We start from the raw sequence: 17,730 nt of genomic DNA on the forward strand, positions 1-17,730 counted from the left end.
TGTTGACTTGTCTTCAATGTTGGCCTGGTACCTTTGTTTAGGACTTGGCTGTTGTAAGGGCTGCACAACAGCTAAGTACTTCCACTTATTAGTATATTTTTGAGTGTCTGTCCTTTTTTATTTTCTGGGGAACTTTTGACTCACCTACATTTCTAATGAAGTCCTCATAACTTTGAAACAGAGCTTTCAGTCAGTGGAATTTGTTTTGTTTTTTTTTTTTCAAATGTAAAAACCCCCTTAACTGACAATCAGTGTTTTTTTGTTTGTTTTTTAACCTGGCAGTGCCCAAACAAACCTTTGTTAGATAATGAAGAGACCACAGCCTTATGTTAAATCCATTGTCCAAACTTAAGGAATAGAATAATAAAATCCCATCCGTCAAATTTCAGTTCTCAGCAAAGAGTGTATGTGGCTAATAGAGAATAAAGAAGAAAGCAACTGTCTATATAGCTTTTAATGATTACATCATGAGTATACCTAGCTAAACATACATTTTTGAACACTCAAGTACTGCAGTGAGCGAGTGCTTCAATACTTTAAAACTCAACTAAACATGTGACTGAACAACTTCCACTTGTATCTGAGTAATATTGTTCAAAGGTGATACATTATTCCTGTTGTGAATGAACGGCGGTGAACGCCAGTGAGCAAATCGAGCGCCCCCAGGACGGAGGGGAAGTCGGCGGGGTTTAGGACCCGGCGGGAGGCGCGGTACAATAGAGCTGTTGTGCCGTGGTGGTGGCGGCGGTGGTGGACAGATTTCAGCCCTGGAGATTCCCACTGAGGTGGTGGGATACAAAAAAAAAACTCAATTGAATCTGTCGCTGGAGCCGGAGCCCGTGTCCTGTCGGTGTCCGTTTCACGTGTCGGAGATGCGGTCGGTGTGAAGAGGCCAGCGGCGCGTGCACCGGAGGTAAGACGGGAGAGACGTGAACAATATGCTCGTGTGTTGAGTGGAGCCCAGTGTGCCAGGATTTACCCTGGATGGTTTATCCAGGCCACGGGGCCTGCTGCTACTCCCCCCTCCCCACCTCTGCTCTCCCACAGGACCCTCCCTTGCTCCCCCCACGTACATTAAATGTTTCACGAACACGCTGCCGGTAGTTACCGACTGTCCTCGGTGAGCGGCGGGCCCGGCGGAGCCCTGCAAATATTCGTAATGGCTGTAGGAAGTGACATCTTTGTACGGTGGTGGCGCCCATGTTTGATTTCTCCACAGCCTGCAGGGAGGAGGGCAGCCCACTCCAGGCCTCCCTCACTCTGTGTGTGTGTGTGTGTTTGGCGCCAACGAGGCTCTCAGGGCAGGGCAGGCACTGGGCTGTTCACGGTTTTAACCGAGCAGCAGCAGCCTCCGGTCAGTGTGTAGCTCAGTCTGGTCTCTGCTGTAAGACCCTCATTTACTGACCGCCCATTAAAAGAGGAGAGGGATGTAAACAAGGCGCAGTTTGGTCACTGTCGTCTGCTCTATCAATGGTTTGTGGGCCACGTGACGTCATATCCGTGCATCTCCACAGCCTGGCAGCCCCATGGATGTATTGTATTAGGGCAGCCCCCACCACCAACGTGTATTGTACGTATAATGGGGAGGCAGCAGGGGGTCAGTGAAGTGGTCTTCCTGTTTCCTACACGGTATCAGTATGCAGCAGAGAGCCACCGGAGGCTCCTGCCCCGGGCTGTGATGACATTAACATCTGCAGCTACAACCTGAACTGAACTGTCTATCAGGAGTGTCACGGCCACTGGGTTCAATTCATGATTTGATTTTGATCGCTCTGAAGGTGCCGACTGCTTTTAGTGAACTTGGCAGATCCGGTTTTTCTTGTGGTGCAACTCCAACATGGAATAACTTGTAGATTAATCTAAAACTTTGTTCACTTTGATCCTTAGGACATTTAAGTCTTTGATTACAACTCGCCTTACCTCCAGATGTTCGTGTTTTAGCTGATCTGTATTCTCTTTTTATAATTTGGGTAAGGTTTACATTTACATTCTTAATATTTTTTGTGGCTTTTATTGTTGTTTTACTTATTATCACTTGCTTGATTTTTGTGTGTGTGTTTCCTGGCACTTTTATGTTTAAGATCAACAATGTAGTTTCATGTATCTATAGGTCACCCTTTAAATGAGACCTCTCCCTCCATGTGTTCCTGAGTTGAACTAGAGGTTGAATGAATGAATCAACAAATGAATGAATGGTGGACTTCAAACACATCCCAAACTTCATAATGTTTAATCTTATCAAATCCTTTTTTATCTCTAACAACATGTGTAAAATGTCAAACAGCATCACATTTGCAAATAATTTCCCATAACATGTCAGATAATGGCACAAATCCTTCATCATATTTATCCAGAGTCCAAGATGTTCTTGTTTTCTCTGACTAGACCAGTCTAAGATTTTCACTTTACACATGTTTGATGAGCTGGAACCAATAATTTGTAAAACTTTAAAAATAAATCTACTATTCATTAGCAGGTCAGCAAAGTTTCTGCTCCAGCTGACGTAGAACTGAGGGAGCTGAGTGGGAGCAGGTGGATGAGAGCAGCCACACACACAGGCCTCGGGGGGGCTGTGTGTGGGGAAATTATATATTTGTTAATTGTTGTGATGTTTTCTCTAGTTGTACGTGTTTGATCTTGATGAGTAGACAGAGTTTAGCATTTCATAGTAACATTTTTCAAGCTGAAATGGCCTGGAGTGGCTGAACACACAGAGCCGGCTGTATTCAGAGGTGGAAACGCTGGTGTCGGCGGCAGATGCCAGGTCCCTGCTCTGCTGTAGAGGCCAACACGCAGGTTACTGTGGTGTGTTTGTGCTGTGCAACTTCATCTTATAAATAGCATTGAGCTTTTAGTGAAGAAACATCCTGGAATAATAGTGAGGTTGCGACACAGATGTTCAGCGCGCGTTACCAGTGATGAACTGATGAGTCCTGTGGTCCAACCGATCGATATCCACAGATGTAGTTTACACTTCCTGACCAGTAACAAGCAGCTTGTTCATGGTTTACTTACACTATGGTATAGAGCGGGTTTGGCTTTATGTCCTCCTCTCTCCTCCCACCCCTCCTGTCCTCATGAGGAATGTGAGGCATGTCCTGTCTGTTGAAACAGGGTAGTACTGTATGTAGGGCTACGCTGAGCTGCAGCCCTCAACCATTTGGAAATGTTAATGGCACCCACAGTGTCCAATAGAAACTCAACTCGTGCAAAAATCAATCATTCATTATTTTAGTTATTCACTGATATTGTTAGCTGGTTATTAAACTGTAGGTCTCAGGCCTAACGCTGTGTGTACGGTGGCCCGGAGGCCAAAAATGCACACATGGACAATTTTATAAAACGTCAACAGCAATTTGACAACTCGTGCAAATGAACAAATGTGCATGTGTGTTTCCACAGCACAGTAAAAAGTGGTGAACCTGGCTGGGACGTGTAGTTCACTGTCCAAATGTGTCCCAGCAGTTTCATCACTTTTTTTTTTTTTCTTTTTCAGTTATTTTTGCCTGAATTTCTGATGAAAGAGGGTGATAACCCCGCAAAGCATCATGGGATCGACACGTCCTCCCTACACGTGTTGTCCATTTGGAAAGTTGTTTTTTGAATGTGCAACTTGTTTGTGTCTTTGCATGTGTTTTCTGAAAGGACAGTGTGCTGAGCTCAGTCTGGTCGATGGAGACGGATGCTTAACTGTGTTTCTTATCTGCAGGTATGAAATTAAGCGGAGAAGGATTCATTGTTAATCAGAGGGATCCACTAGCATGCTTTTCAATTTAAAATATATGGTGAGTACCTACCTGCCTCCTCTGTATCTGGTTCAGAGAACGAGGATTTGAAATGGTTTCTTGAACGATCTTAATCAGTCCTCCTCACTGTCGTCTCTGCTTCTGCTCTGCAGGATGTTACAGGATGAAACGTCTCAGGTCCTTAAGCAGCAGCGACAGTTCTGACAATGAGAGTGAGTCATCTGCCCCAGAGACCACGCAGCCCGAGCTGGACTACATTTTTATTTTCTCCACTGCTCCTTTATTAAAATCCTCTTTCTTTATTTAGGTCCCTCAACCTCCTTCTGCTCGTCCAACAAGTATGGCGGTAAAGCTGGGACCCCCGCCTCCAACCCCAAGAAACCGGCTGAAGTAGGTCCCCCCCCTCCACCTCCACCTCCACCTCCACGCCTCAGGCTCTGTGTTTTGTGTTGTGAGGATCAGGAGCATCAGACTGACTGTGTGTGTGCCCCGGCTTCTCCTCTCTCTCATGCAGGTGTTCAGAAAAGACCTGATCAGTGCCATGAAGCTGCCAGACTCCCACCACGTCCCCCCGGAGGACTACTACCTGCTGGCAGACACCTGGAAGCAGGAGTGGGAGAAGGGAGTCCAGGTGCCGGCGAGTCCGGACACCATCCCGCAGCCGTCAGTCAGGTAAGGCCGCCTGCTGATGAGCCACCAGCTGCTGCTTCTGTGTTCAACTCGTGGTTTAAAGCAGTGGTTCTCAACCTTTTCGGAGAACTGACTGAGAACAAACCCGAGGACCCCCCATTACCCCTCCACCATCACTACCACTACTGGGGGGTGGGGGCATCATTGCATAGTTATTAACACCAAATGAATGCAATTTAAAATGCTGTATTTTGCAGATGTGTGCAACAAACAGCAAATAGTGAGTTTTACACCATCTTGTGATATTTCACAACAAAAGCCCAATTAAGAAATTAAAGCAGAAGTAAGCGATCCGGTGGTTTTGGCTAACTTCCTGTCAGCCGATGGAGTTAGCAGTCCCCGCCCTCGTCCCTACGTCACCACATTCACGCGCATCCCTTGGCTGCACACACAGAGAGGACCGCCCCTTTATGCCGTTCTCTCTTCTCATTGGATAAAGGTTGTAGGATACAAGGAAAGTTTTCTCCTCGGCTTACAGCAGAGCAGAGTGACTGACAGACCCGTGTTTCAGACCAAACACTCTATAGAAGTGATTGCTGTCGGAAGATATAACTATTTAAGACTTATATTAACACAAATATTCCGCTTAAAGCAGAAGTAAGTGGTCCGGTCGTTTTCGCTAATGCTGCGTTCCAGGCAGGCTTTTGAAATCGTAAATTACAGCTTCAAGTCACAACTTACGACTTTGTAGCGTTCCAGGCAACCCACTCGTGTTTTTCCGACCTGTTTTACCGGTGAAAGTCACTATAACGGCCACTCGTAACTTCCGACCGGTGAAGTCGTACCAGATCGAACTGGTACCACTTCACGGTCGGAAAAATACGAGTTTCCTTGAACGCACCATAACAGTCCTCGTCCCTACGTCGCCACATTCACGGCGTCCCTTGGCTGCACACACAGCCCTGCATGCCGTTCTCTCTCCTCATTGGATAAAAACTGTAGGATACGATAAATGTTTTCTCCTCGGCTCAGAGCAGAGCAGAGTGACTGACAGACCCGTGTTTCAGACCAAACACTCTATGTAAGTGATTGCTGTCGGAAGATAGAACTATTTAAGACTTATATTAACACAAATATATCACTTACTTCTGCTTTAATGGAGACTGTCTACTGAAATGCTATGTGTGGGGGGGTGAATGAACGTAAGACATGCGGCGGTGGTGTATTTGCGGCCCGTCGGTCCTAAAGGAATGTAGAGGAAACACTGTGTATATCTCAACGTCTCCCTCCGTGGTTGTCGCACTCACAGCCTTTTGTCCTGCTATTGTTCTTCAGTGAAGAAGTGTGAACAGGCGTCAGGTGCTAACGACGTGATAACGTCATAAGTACAGGAGCCCCAGGTGATCAATGCTAATGAGCTCGCCTTTCACGACTTCAACAGGCTGAAAAAAGCCTCAAATCTGGATTGAAAACTACATTTACCAAAAATAATGCTTATTACAGGTTTGAGGGGCAGTATCAAATCAATATATAATATAATATCAAATTATATTCGAACATTGAAGTTCGATGTCAAAGCCCTACTCCATCTATTGATTTTTCGCCAGCTTTGTTGTAAACAAATGCACAAGCACGAGAGGAGCGTTAGCAAAACAGCGGAAAAACATCCTGACTTGCATACTGTAGTTCCCTTTAAATACCCCTTGCAATTACACAGAGTACCACTAGGGGTATGAGAACCCCTGGTTGAGAAACACGGGTTTTAAAGGGCCAGGCTGACAGATTGTCTTTGTGTCTCCCTGTGTTCAGAATAATTGCGGAGAAGTCCAAGGAAGTCCTGTACAGCCACCAGAGGAAGTACATCCAGTGCTCCTGCCAGGAGTCAACCGAACCAGGTTATGTAAACATCAAAGAGCTGGCCGAGGCCATGTGCCGCTACGATCTGGACGACATGGACCTCTACTGGCTGCACGCGCTCAACCGAGAGCTGGACCGCATGGGTAAGGAGGAGCAGGATGGTAAAAGGATAATCCATCTTAAAAAACCTCACTGTGCCCTCAGCGGGACAGCTGCACACATCTGTCCTTTATAAGCTGGAAACGGGAACATTAAGATGTGGACTCGTGATTGTCTCGACAGGGGAGGAGCCCATAGACGAGCTGACGATGGAGCGCGCCATGGAGGCCCTGGAGAGGCAGTGCCATGACAACATGAACCACGCCATCGAGACGGTGGAGGGCCTGGGGATCGAGTACGACGAGGACGTCATCTGCGATGTGTGCCGCTCCCCCGACAGCGAGGAGGGGAACGACATGGTGTTCTGTGACAAGTGCAACATCTGTGTCCACCAGGTAAGAATATAGGGCTGAGCCCCGCTACTGATTTACTGAATTGATTTGAGCCTGATTCACAAGGTCCCGATTCACTGCAATATTGATTCATTCAGAGACATTTGAAAGAGATTTTCACGAAACTAATGTTCCAAATTGTACAAAGATGGAACTCTTTAACCTGGTGTATATTCATGTTTATATTAAATTGACCGAAAAGCAGTTAACATTAATGCACATTTATTTAACATGGCTCACTCCAAAAGTAAACGATCGATTTTTTTTGAAGCACACAGGCCTTGTGTCGTTTAAAGGGATAGTTCAACATTCATTCATTCATTTTCTATACCGCTTATCCTGCACTAGGGTCACGGGTGAGCTGGAGCCTATCCCAGCTGACTTTTGGGCGAGAGGCGGGGTACACCCTGGACAGGTCGCCAGTCTATCGCAGGGCTAACAATAGTTCAACATTTTGGCAAATAATCCCTATAGTTTTAGGAGTAGGTTCGTTACCTTTAATTGTCGGTGCAAGCTATGTTTAGAACGGCGGAGCAGCGCCACGAGCTGCGCTACGGAGGCTAATGGGATTTCTTGGTTTCCCTCATCAAATACACAATCCAACACTCCAAAACGCTCTGGTGGACAAGTTGTGACCTGCACATTCACCACGCTATGAGATAATAACAGAACGTTATGAGGCAGAGTTGTTTTCGAGGTAAATTCATGCAAAACCACTGATGCGCGTTCCCGTTGGGGCAGTGTTTCGGCAAGCAGTCTCTGCATTTGCCTCGAAAACAACTCAGATAACCTACTCCTAAAGGTATAGGGATTATGGCAATGGGCCAATTTGCCAAAATGTTGAACTATCCCTTTAATGAGGGAAACAGAGGCGTACTTGCAACGAAAACCTGAAAAACGTGACTTCAAATTCAAGACCATTTATTTTCTGTGATGTTTAATTCATCAGATTCGAGGGAGCACTTTATCCTTGCTGTGCCTCATAAATCAGTTGTAGTCATGAATATAAGAGTTAGCTCTTGTGTTGGCGCTCTGATACAAACATTTGAATACTGTCGCTGACGGAAAAGTTGTTGGACATTTGGAAGGCAAACTTACATCTTTTTTTTTTTAGCAAAACAGCCCATGTGTTGTCAGTGAATGTGTCTCAGAGTATTTTTATAGGAGCGGTCCACTGAACACTGTTCTCCCCCACAGGCCTGCTACGGCATAGTCAAAGTGCCTGTAGGGAACTGGCTGTGCAGGACTTGCGTGCTCGGCCTGGACCCCCAGTGCCTCCTGTGCCCGCAGAAAGGCGGCGCCATGAAAGCAACACGTGAAGGCACCAAATGGGCTCACGTAAGCTGTGCCCTGTGGATACCAGAGGTAAATAAACGAGCACACACACTCGGCTCCACCTCCTGACCTCTCTAATCACTTCAGTACCAACAGTATAAATCTCCTCTCCCGCTGCTCTGCAGGTGAGCATCGCTTGTCCCGAGAGGATGGAGCCCATCACCAAAGTCTCCCACATCCCGCCCAGCCGCTGGTCCCTCATCTGCAGTCTGTGCAAACTGAAGACAGGTGCATGTATCCAGGTGAGTGTGGATCCTGTGCATCACCAGAGCAACACAGCACCAACTACTGCGAGTGTTAACCTAAATGAATTTAGCTCAGTTAAATTGCTTCAACAGAGAAAGAGTCGAGCATACACCTTGTGGAGTCTCTGCTTTCAGGAATAGTTCAACAGTTTTGGAAAATCCACTGATTAGATTTCAAGCAGAGCTCAGTGAGGAGAAAGAAACCAACACTCATATCTGTGTTAGATGAAGCTATACACGAATTCGGCGAAATAACCGTTAGTCGAGCAGCCGCCATTACTGCGGTGACAGCTCCCAGTCAGGCAGCGATGGGCTTTGTGCACAAAGTGGGCATTTGAATGCATGCGCCAAGAAGTGGACCTTTTCTCTTCTGTAAATATGTCTAGGAAGGCTGGGAGGACATGTGCCATCCTCGGCTGCTCTAATATCAGCAAAACACAGCCCCTTACTTCAGGAGGAGTGTCCGTGTTTAGACCGTAACGTTACGTACAGCGTGTCAACAGCAGCAGCAGCAGCAGCAGCAGCAGCAGCCGCCAGCGACGCAGTCACAGCTGACCTGTACAACCTGGCTACTCTCGCTTCTCACCGTTACCTTCACATTGTGGTAAAAGTGGACGGTCTGTGAATGTCTCACTGATCCCTTCAATATGATGCGATCATGGTCGTCTAAAAGCCGGTGTAAAATATGTCCGACCCATCCAGAGCTCAGGTAATTTTGACCATAAATCAAAGACCTGTAATTGACGTTTTTTCTGATCATCAGAGGCCAGCTGATCAATAAAATATTCTTGAATATCTAAAACAAAGCACAAGTTGTTGTTTTTATTCATGTAGCCTGTCCACATGATTAAATATCCCGCTGCTGGCTTGCTAACGTCAGCACGCATAACGTACTGGTATGTTATCGTTTATGATACAGTCTCTTATCTCCCTGTTACTCTAATCTTTCCTGCTAATCGCTCAAACAAATGATTAATTCCTAAATTAATATTGGTATTCATGTAAGATACCTTAATCAGTTACTGGGGGGCACTAAACATCACAAATGCAGCCTATTGATGATGCTGTCATAGAGAATCAGTTTACTATGACTGACACATGTCACCGCAGCAATGGCGCCGCCGCAAGATGGCGGCATACACAAATCGCTCGCCGAATTCGTGTATAGTCAGCAGCCTGTCAGCTCAGCTCATCTAGTCAGAGCCACCATGTCTCTGTCCAGTGGGACGGATGCTTACAATCTTAAAAACGGAAGTATCAATAATATCTGACTTTATCAGCTCTGCTCTTTGGAATCAGAATCAGAAATACTTTGTTAATCTGCTGTCGGAAAATGTTATGTAACAGTGCTCCATTTCACGTCCACAAATAGAATAAAATAACCTTCTATATTTAGAATATAAAAAATACAAATATACAAGAAATATATCAAATTCAAATATCAAATATATCAAGAAAAACAATATCTACATTTTAATACATCCTCTGTTTTCAGACAGACAGAATTTCTATCAAATGATTGCATGTGATTGTGATGCAGAGGCTACAGTCAATTAAAGGCAAAAGGCCCAAAAATATACTTAAAAAAAAAAAAAAGAGTCAAAGAAAGAGTGGAGGAAACTGTGCAGGGATCAAACAACTGACGGATTAATGGTTAGAGGGAGGAGTTGACCAGGTTGATGACCACTGGCAGGAAGGACTTCCTGTGGTGCTCAGCAGTGCAGCGTGGGGGAAATGAGCGTCTGGCTGAGCAGCATGGCATGGAGACGTGTGAAGAGTTTAGAAACTAACTAATCAAGGACAAGAGCATACACTTCAAGTTTATTATTTGGACATGTTTTCTGCATTATGAGGAAATAAGCCTGAATAGTTTTTTTTCTCTTCCTAAATAACAAAAAGTGCAGATAAGAGTTAGAATATCATCGTCGATAAAAAGTAATAGTGTCATTAAAATCTTCATGATGCCTGTCTCTGCTGTCCAGTGTGGAAAATACACATAATTCCAGACCTGACTGCAACTCACTAATGTAGAAGCATAACAACCTTTAAGTGGAAACTTGTTGAGAAAGTGAAGAGTTTTTTTTTTAGCTCCATCTACAAAAAAGGTCAAACTGCTCTCATGCAGTAAAACATGCTGCTCAGACAGTGTTTTATAATCTCAACACAAACACAACAATGGCTGCAGCGTCTGTGGAGCAACGGTCACCACCACCTGCTCCTCAACCGGCCTTCAAGCATCACACAGAAGAACCACCTCTGAGAGAGCTCATGTTACACATGCTGCTGACAATAAAGGTGGCTAATACAGGGAACAGGATGATGCTGTGATTCACTATGTTGAGACCTTGATTAGAGGTTTGATAGTTGACTATAATATCTCTAGGGAGTGTTGTTTAGTTTAGAGACTGGATATGGATGAGTCTCTCCCATCAGCCCCAGTGAGTCCCATTGTTTTCACACTTCTACCAGGCTCATACTTTATCACCTTTAGACAGAACCACAGCAGCTGTTTCATGAAGCCAAGCAAACTGTAGCTTCATCTTAACTGCACAGACACCAGAGTGGATTCCATCTACAGTAGAAAGACAGGAGATTAAACAGTTTTATTAGGAGTTGTTTTCAAGGTAAATTCATGCAAAACCGCTGATGTGCGTTCCCGTCAGAGCAGTTTTTCAGCAAGCAGACTCTGAATGTGCAGGTCACAACTTGTCCACCAGAGCGTTTTGGAGTTGTTGGATTGTGTATTTGGTGAGTTTGATGAGGGAAACCAAGAAATCCCATTAGCCTCTGTAGTGTAGCCCTGAGCAGCTCGCGGCTCTGCTCCGCCGTTCTAATAATAGCCGACAACTCAAGGAAACGAACCTACTCCTAAAACTATAGGGATTATGGCAATGGGCCAATTTTGCCAAAATGTTAAACTATCCCTTTAATGTCAAAATCTTCCTTTAGGCTCCAGGAGTCTAATTCATCAGGATGACAAAGACTCGTCACGAGCGGCTCCTTGATTTGTTTTGACTTGGTGGCACTAAAACATTTTCTTGCTCTGGGTTCCTCCGGCCCTCCACACCATAATCCAGTTATGAAACAAAATCATGTAAACTCAAGTTACCAGGAAAACTGGGTCTCTTCGAAATATGTAAATGCTTAAATCCTGCTCTTACCGTAATCTTGTTATTCCCAGTAATTGGGTTATAGTCCATCTAAACATAATAACCTGTTTTCCCCTCTGCCCCCAGTGCTCTGTGAAGAACTGCACCACTCCTTTCCATGTGACGTGTGCCTTCGAGCACAGCCTGGAGATGAAGACCATCCTGGATGAAGGGGATGAAGTCAAGTTCAAGTCTTACTGCCTCAAGCACAGCAAATCTAAAGCCGGGGAGGCCGGCCTGAGTCCGGCCCGCTCCAAACCCCCCGTGGAGGCGGGGAAGGTGGGCCAGCGGGCGCAGAGACTGCAGGAGCTGGAGGAGGAGTTCTACACGCTAATCCAGATGGGGGAGTTGGCGCAAGCCCTCGGGCTCTCGGAGCGTTTGGCGGACTTCATCTATCAGTACTGGAAGCTGAAGAGGAAAGGCAACTTCAACAAAGCTCTGCTGCCCCCTAAAGATGACGAGGAGAACCTGGTGCTGCAGCCTCAGGAAGACAGCATCCACACACGCATGCGGATGTTCATGCATCTGCGACAGGATCTGGAGAGGGTGGGCTTTTTTATTTTTTTAAACACTGCAGTGTCGGAGCTGTTTGTGTGTGAGTGTGTGCGTCTACGGCTGCAGAGAACTCCTCAGCACGCAGCATATTGATCGTTTTTTAATTCTGTTCATTCTTAGTTAATGAGCCAGTTTATGTTTTTCTCTTAATACACTGGTCTCTAAGTGAAGTGGACTGTTGTGTCCTGCACTGCACTAATGCAGAGCTGCAGCTGATGAGTACCTCAGTTATCCTATTTCTGGATTAATCCCTTTGGCTTAAAAAGATTGAACACAACATCTGTAATGTGTCTAGTTTGGTCATCCAGTTAAATCACACTGCCTGTGTGCTCTGACCTCTCAGACCTCCAAATGTCAAGTTTATTGTAGCGTTCCCTGGCCAATCAATGGTTTTTGCCTTTTAATATACTGTTCCATTGTCCTTGCCAACATCCACACTGTAAGAGCTGTTCATTAAACACAAAATATAAACAAATCAATATATTTGCACAAATCACCGACACAATCACAATCACTCAAACATCAGAAGACACAATAAACAATACCTTGTTGCCATTTTGACAGGGCGCTCAAAGATATTTACATTTATATTTAACAAAGTACACTCCTTAGATTAGAATAATGCATTGTAAATAAAAGGTACACTGCTTACATGTTTACATTTCTTATCATTAAAACACAAAGACAGGAAACGGATCCTCGTGTTTTAAAAACCTGGAACTAGTTAATGTCCTAAACCTCCACTGTGAACTCTGTCTGAAGTCTGTCTGTTATTTTGTCTTTTAGATTCCTGCTTAATTCGGCTTGACTTTGAAAACACATTCACCATGATTCAAAGTGTCAGTGTTTTTATAGACACTGTAATTTACATGCAAAATATATGATGGCCTGTCAGATGGGATAAGATGAAAAGAGTTCCTTTATTAGTGGGGGAAAATTAAAGTGGTAGTACAGTGAGGAAAAGCTACCATAGATGCCATACTTTAAGATAGATTAATAATATATTTAATATATTTTCGTGACGCTGCAGTCACAGCAGCGTCATGGAAACCAGTGTGTGGTGGTGATGTGAGCTGACGGTGATGTCTCTGTTGTGCAGGTGAGGAATCTGTGTTACATGGTGAGTCGACGGGAGAAGCTGAAGCTGCTGCAGAGTAAAGCTCAGGAGCAGATGTTCAACTTACACGTGCAGCTGGTGAACCAGGAGATTTCTGCTGGTGAGTTTCCTGTTGTGTACGTCTTCTTTGGTTGCTTGTTGTTCTGTTCTGTCACTGAACTCTGTCCGTCTCCGTCTCCGTCCCCAGGCCTTCCCGTCTCGTTCCCGGTGGAGAGCATGCTGTTCCGCCCTCCTCCGCGGATAACCCTCAAACTGAAAATGCCCAAAATCTCAAATCTAGGAAATGGAAATCCCAAATCCGGCAACGGGCCTCTGTGTCCGGACAATAGCGGGAACGTTGCCGAGCACGTGGGCGAGGGTCTGGGTCTGGGGAAGCCTCAGATGCACGGCCGCGGCCGGAGAGAGGAGCGCTCCAACGGCCGCCTGGCCTCCTCCAGCCACTCCAACAACAGCCCGTCGCTGCCGGTCAAACCCACCGGCAAACCGCTGGCCCTGCACGCCGCGCTCCACGGCCACTCGTCCAACAGCAACGGCAAACTGGACCAGGAGCGGGCGTGCGTGGCCAAATCCTCCAAGAGCCTCTTGGAGAAGCTGGTGGCTCAGAAGGACAGCTCCTGCCAGACGCCCAGCGACCAGGACGCCTCCAACGAAGCTCTGGACAGGAGCAGCTTCCGCAAGTCGGCCATGGAGCACTTCGGCAGGTCGTTCAAAGAGGCGACCATTAACTTGGTACGGACCACGGAGGACCTGCGGGCCTCCGACAAACTGTCCCGGAAGGGCTCCACCAAGGAGAGACTATGGGCCAAACCGGTGTCGGAGCACAAAGTGAAGAGCATGCGCTCGTACCAGGACAGCGACGGATACTGTCCCGACCTGGAGCTCAGTGACTCAGAGCCGGAGGCCAAAGGGAGGCACCGGCGGCACGCGGGGCTGCCGCAGCCCGACGCCTCGAGGAAAGGCGTCAACCGTGGGAAACACTCGCTGGGCTCCAGAGACCCCATGCAGAGGTGACAACTGTTTTCTTCCCAGTCCGCTCACTGCCACTGCTCTCCTGACCGTCTGGCAGTCCTCCTAAGTGCCAGGCTGTCTCTCTGAACACTCTATCAGGGACCAGACCAGACCCCCCCACCCCACACCAATGGTGCTGTACACATGAAGCCGAAGATACAGGAAAGGTGTCGTCCATCATCACCCCACTAGGATAAAGGACAAAGAGTAACCTTGTCAGTGTGGGTTTGAGAGGAACAAAGCTGTCAGTCTTCTGAGACCCCGCCTCCCTCTCATCCCAGCATCACATTGTGTACTCTGCACAGCTGCCTGCCTTTGACTTAAAAAAGAAAACTGTAGTTGATGACATGTTGGGATGTAAATAATGTGTAACAAGAGTCACACATGTTCCACTTTTACTGATACATCAATGTCATTGTGGTCAGAAATGAAAGCTGACGTGTGGATTAAGTGGTGAACTCCAGCCTCTGCTGCACCTGTCTCCTCACAGGTGATAAACTGACTTTTTTTTCTTTCTTTTTTTTAACATTTGTCCAGTAGCAGAGTCAACTTTTTTTTCTTTTCTTTTTTTCTTAAAACACAAATGCCTTTTGTTGGTAGGAATACAGTTTCACTCTTTTAGTTGCATCAGTTCTGTTATGTCATGTTAAAACACGTGTAGCTGAAGCAGCTGGGCTCTTGTATCCATGGAAGTGAATGAGTGTGAGAAGGTGTGATGATGATGAAGATGATGATGATGATGATGTTTCCTGGTGCTTCCAACCTGGGACTGAAAGCATGAGAAGGAAAAACTTGAATACAGATCTGGGATCAGTTGCAGTTGAGATTGCCTTTTTCACATGATCAGCCTTCACTAATGCAACTTTTTTTTTTTTTAATTGAAAATTGAACAGCTTTGTCTAGTTTTTTTAAAAAACCTTTTTATTTAACCAGAAAAGCCAAAACTTCTCATACATTATACACTATTGTACTTTTTGGTACAAAGAGATTGTCATAAGGACATACATCATAGAGGTCACAAAACGAGGCTTCAAAGAGGACGTGATGGAAGAATGAACACCCAGGATCACAGCTGTCACCAGTGCAGAGGTGTCATGTTCTCACGTCTGCACTGTTCTCACAAACGTCTGAGTACAAATTCTCTCTCTTCAAATTTGGCTCAAACATTGATCATAAACTACAAGTTCATACAGTACTAATGACACAGTTTTACACAATGGGAGAAAATGGTCAAGTGACGACATTTTAATTCCATTACGCTGTCACTTCCTTCCTGTTGTGTAAAAACACTTTGGCTGTTATTCAACACTGTAACTCAGGAGCTAAAGGGCCGATTGTGAACATACTTCACATTTAGTTGGACACTGACACGGTGACGTTGATCCTGGTGGTTCACTGTGAATTTGCAGCTTCTTTGCGACAACGTGCGTCGTTCACTGTCATGGCTTCGACTTTGTGATCTACCAGAATCTGCTTTATTGGAGAAAACAAGTGAACACACACTAGGAATTAATTTACAGTTTACATACAGCAGAACAATAACAAAGCTGAAGAAATTCAAATGAAATACATTTCATTTGTACATCCCCATGTCACAAATCAATTAAAACCTTTAGGTCTTCATTACATACAGTATATCACACAACTCTGGACAGACCTAGATGTAGACTGCAACTGACTGATTAGTGGAGGCGTAGAGCCACGAGGAACTGATTATAGGTGATCATTCAGTTGCTGTAACTGCAGTTTGACACCAGACCCAGTGTTAGAAAATGAAAAAATCTAATAATAACTTATGTTTCATCCTGAGCTGATCAGAACAAGACCAGATGACCTTTTTTTAAGCAAGTGGCTTCATTATGTTGAGTTGAACCTGCATATTCCATAAACCAGAAACTGTTAACACAGCCTTCACTTATATATAACTGTTCTCCCTTTTACAAATGTTCTGTTTGTAAAATGACATCAACAAGGACCAACTGTTAGAAACTTGTTCAGTAGAGCGTTCATCCTGTGCAGCATAAACACAAACGGTCTCATTGCATTTTGTTCTGTTCTGTTCTTTTTGGCCTCTGCATCTCTTAAGTGTCTCAGCAGCAAACACTGTTCTGACTGAAGTGGATTGTAAATCGCAAAAACAGGTGAAAACTTGAACACTACACATTCAGTTCCTTTTTTTTCAAACAGTGAGGATCGACAAATGCATTTTCACATGCTATGTTTCTGTTTTGGAAAACACGTTTTTGAATAAAAGTTCAAACAAACAGCTGTTCTCTTTGTGTAGATCATTTTTATGGAATAATTTAGATCTTAATGACCTCTGATTTAAAAGAGTAGTGTTCTTAAAAACTGTGTTTGTTCACCATTCATGATGTGTATCAGTTCTTTACATGGGAAGCTAGATGGCAGCAACACCACACATACAGGCTGTGGATCACTATTTTCTAAGGCAGGGCTATAACTATATTTTTGAGGGGGTCAATTCTGTTGGAAGGTTGTGGCCTGTGGATCTCCTATTTCATCGACAGCACAGTGTTGGTCAAATTACTCTGGAAAAGTAATTAAATTACTGGTGGTACCCTACTGATTACTCCTCTTAAAAGTAATCACATTACTGTAATGATTACTTTATTTCAGAAAAGTAATTAGATTAGATACTACAGCACTACTAGTATTCCCTTAAAAAAAAACAGAATAACCTCCAGCAGCAGGACAGCGGACCGGGTGGACATTGTGTCGCCCAGACTGGGCTGGGGCATCAAAGTGACTGTAGTGCACCGGCCGGGACCGTGGAGGTCAGGCGGAGCGGGCCGGTGTGGCACTGAGAAGCCCAGGACGGGGCTCAGGTGTGGGGGGAAGGAGCAGAGAGACCGGGCTGGAGCATCAAGTCAGTGTGGCGCAGCGTCAGGACAGAAGGCTGCGGGTGAGAGGAGCATGGAGGTGAGGCGGAGCGGCCTAAACCTTGAAAGCGACGTGTACACTTCAAGCAAAAGCCAGACTCCAAAGATCAGTTTCTAAATCGTCTTTGCAAACCCTGTGGTCTGCCGTAGGTAGTGTAAGTGTCGTAAAGTGCCGCAAGTGTCGTAAAATGGGCATGTACCATAGACTGTGTGGAGTTTAGGAGCGTCAAACATTTACCTGCTCTTTACTTTTAATGTTAGGTTTTATGAAATTAAAAAACAACAACAACGTGCACACATTTTTATTTTGCGTACCATATTGTATGATTTGTATTATTTATCATTAGGCTACTAGTAGATGGGCCCAGGGCCGTTGCTAGGAATCCTGGGCCCCCTGAAAGAATACTAAAGTGGGCCCCTGACTTTTCCACTTTTTTTTTCTTAGACTACATATGTATTGTCATTTTTTATTTAGCCTACTTTGTTTTGATGCTAATGCAGCATTACTATGAGTATTAGTTAGGGTATTATACAGAATAATTCAGTCATACAAAGATTAGACTACTGGGGTTTTTTGTGGGCCCCACTGGGCCCTGGGCCCCTAGAATTATCATCACCTTTCTCCCCCATACAACAGCCCTGGATGGGCCCCTTGACTGATGGGCCGGTTCTGGCCCAGGGGCCGCCAGTTGAATAG

General features: G+C 45.3%; 1 protein-coding gene across 1 annotated transcript; it reads left to right on the forward strand.

Moving 5' to 3' along the window:
- Positions 1-715: 715 nt before the first annotated feature.
- Positions 716-14,631, forward strand: jade3 (jade family PHD finger 3). Its single transcript, XM_085773708.1, has 12 exons — positions 716-913; positions 3,710-3,785; positions 3,899-3,958; positions 4,054-4,136; positions 4,261-4,418; positions 6,186-6,376; positions 6,516-6,727; positions 7,922-8,089; positions 8,185-8,301; positions 11,541-11,999; positions 13,108-13,225; positions 13,313-14,631. The coding sequence occupies exons 3-12, from the start codon at positions 3,910-3,912 to the stop codon at positions 14,134-14,136; spliced, it is 2,379 nt and encodes a 792-aa protein (XP_085629834.1). The 5' UTR covers positions 716-913; positions 3,710-3,785; positions 3,899-3,909; the 3' UTR covers positions 14,137-14,631.
- The last annotated feature ends 3,099 nt before the right edge of the window (positions 14,632-17,730 follow it).

The sequence above is a fragment of the Trachurus japonicus genome, chromosome 4, assembly GCF_045865225.1.
Source record: "Trachurus japonicus isolate A0001 chromosome 4, Traja_1.0".
Lineage (NCBI taxonomy): Eukaryota > Metazoa > Chordata > Actinopteri > Carangiformes > Carangidae > Trachurus > Trachurus japonicus.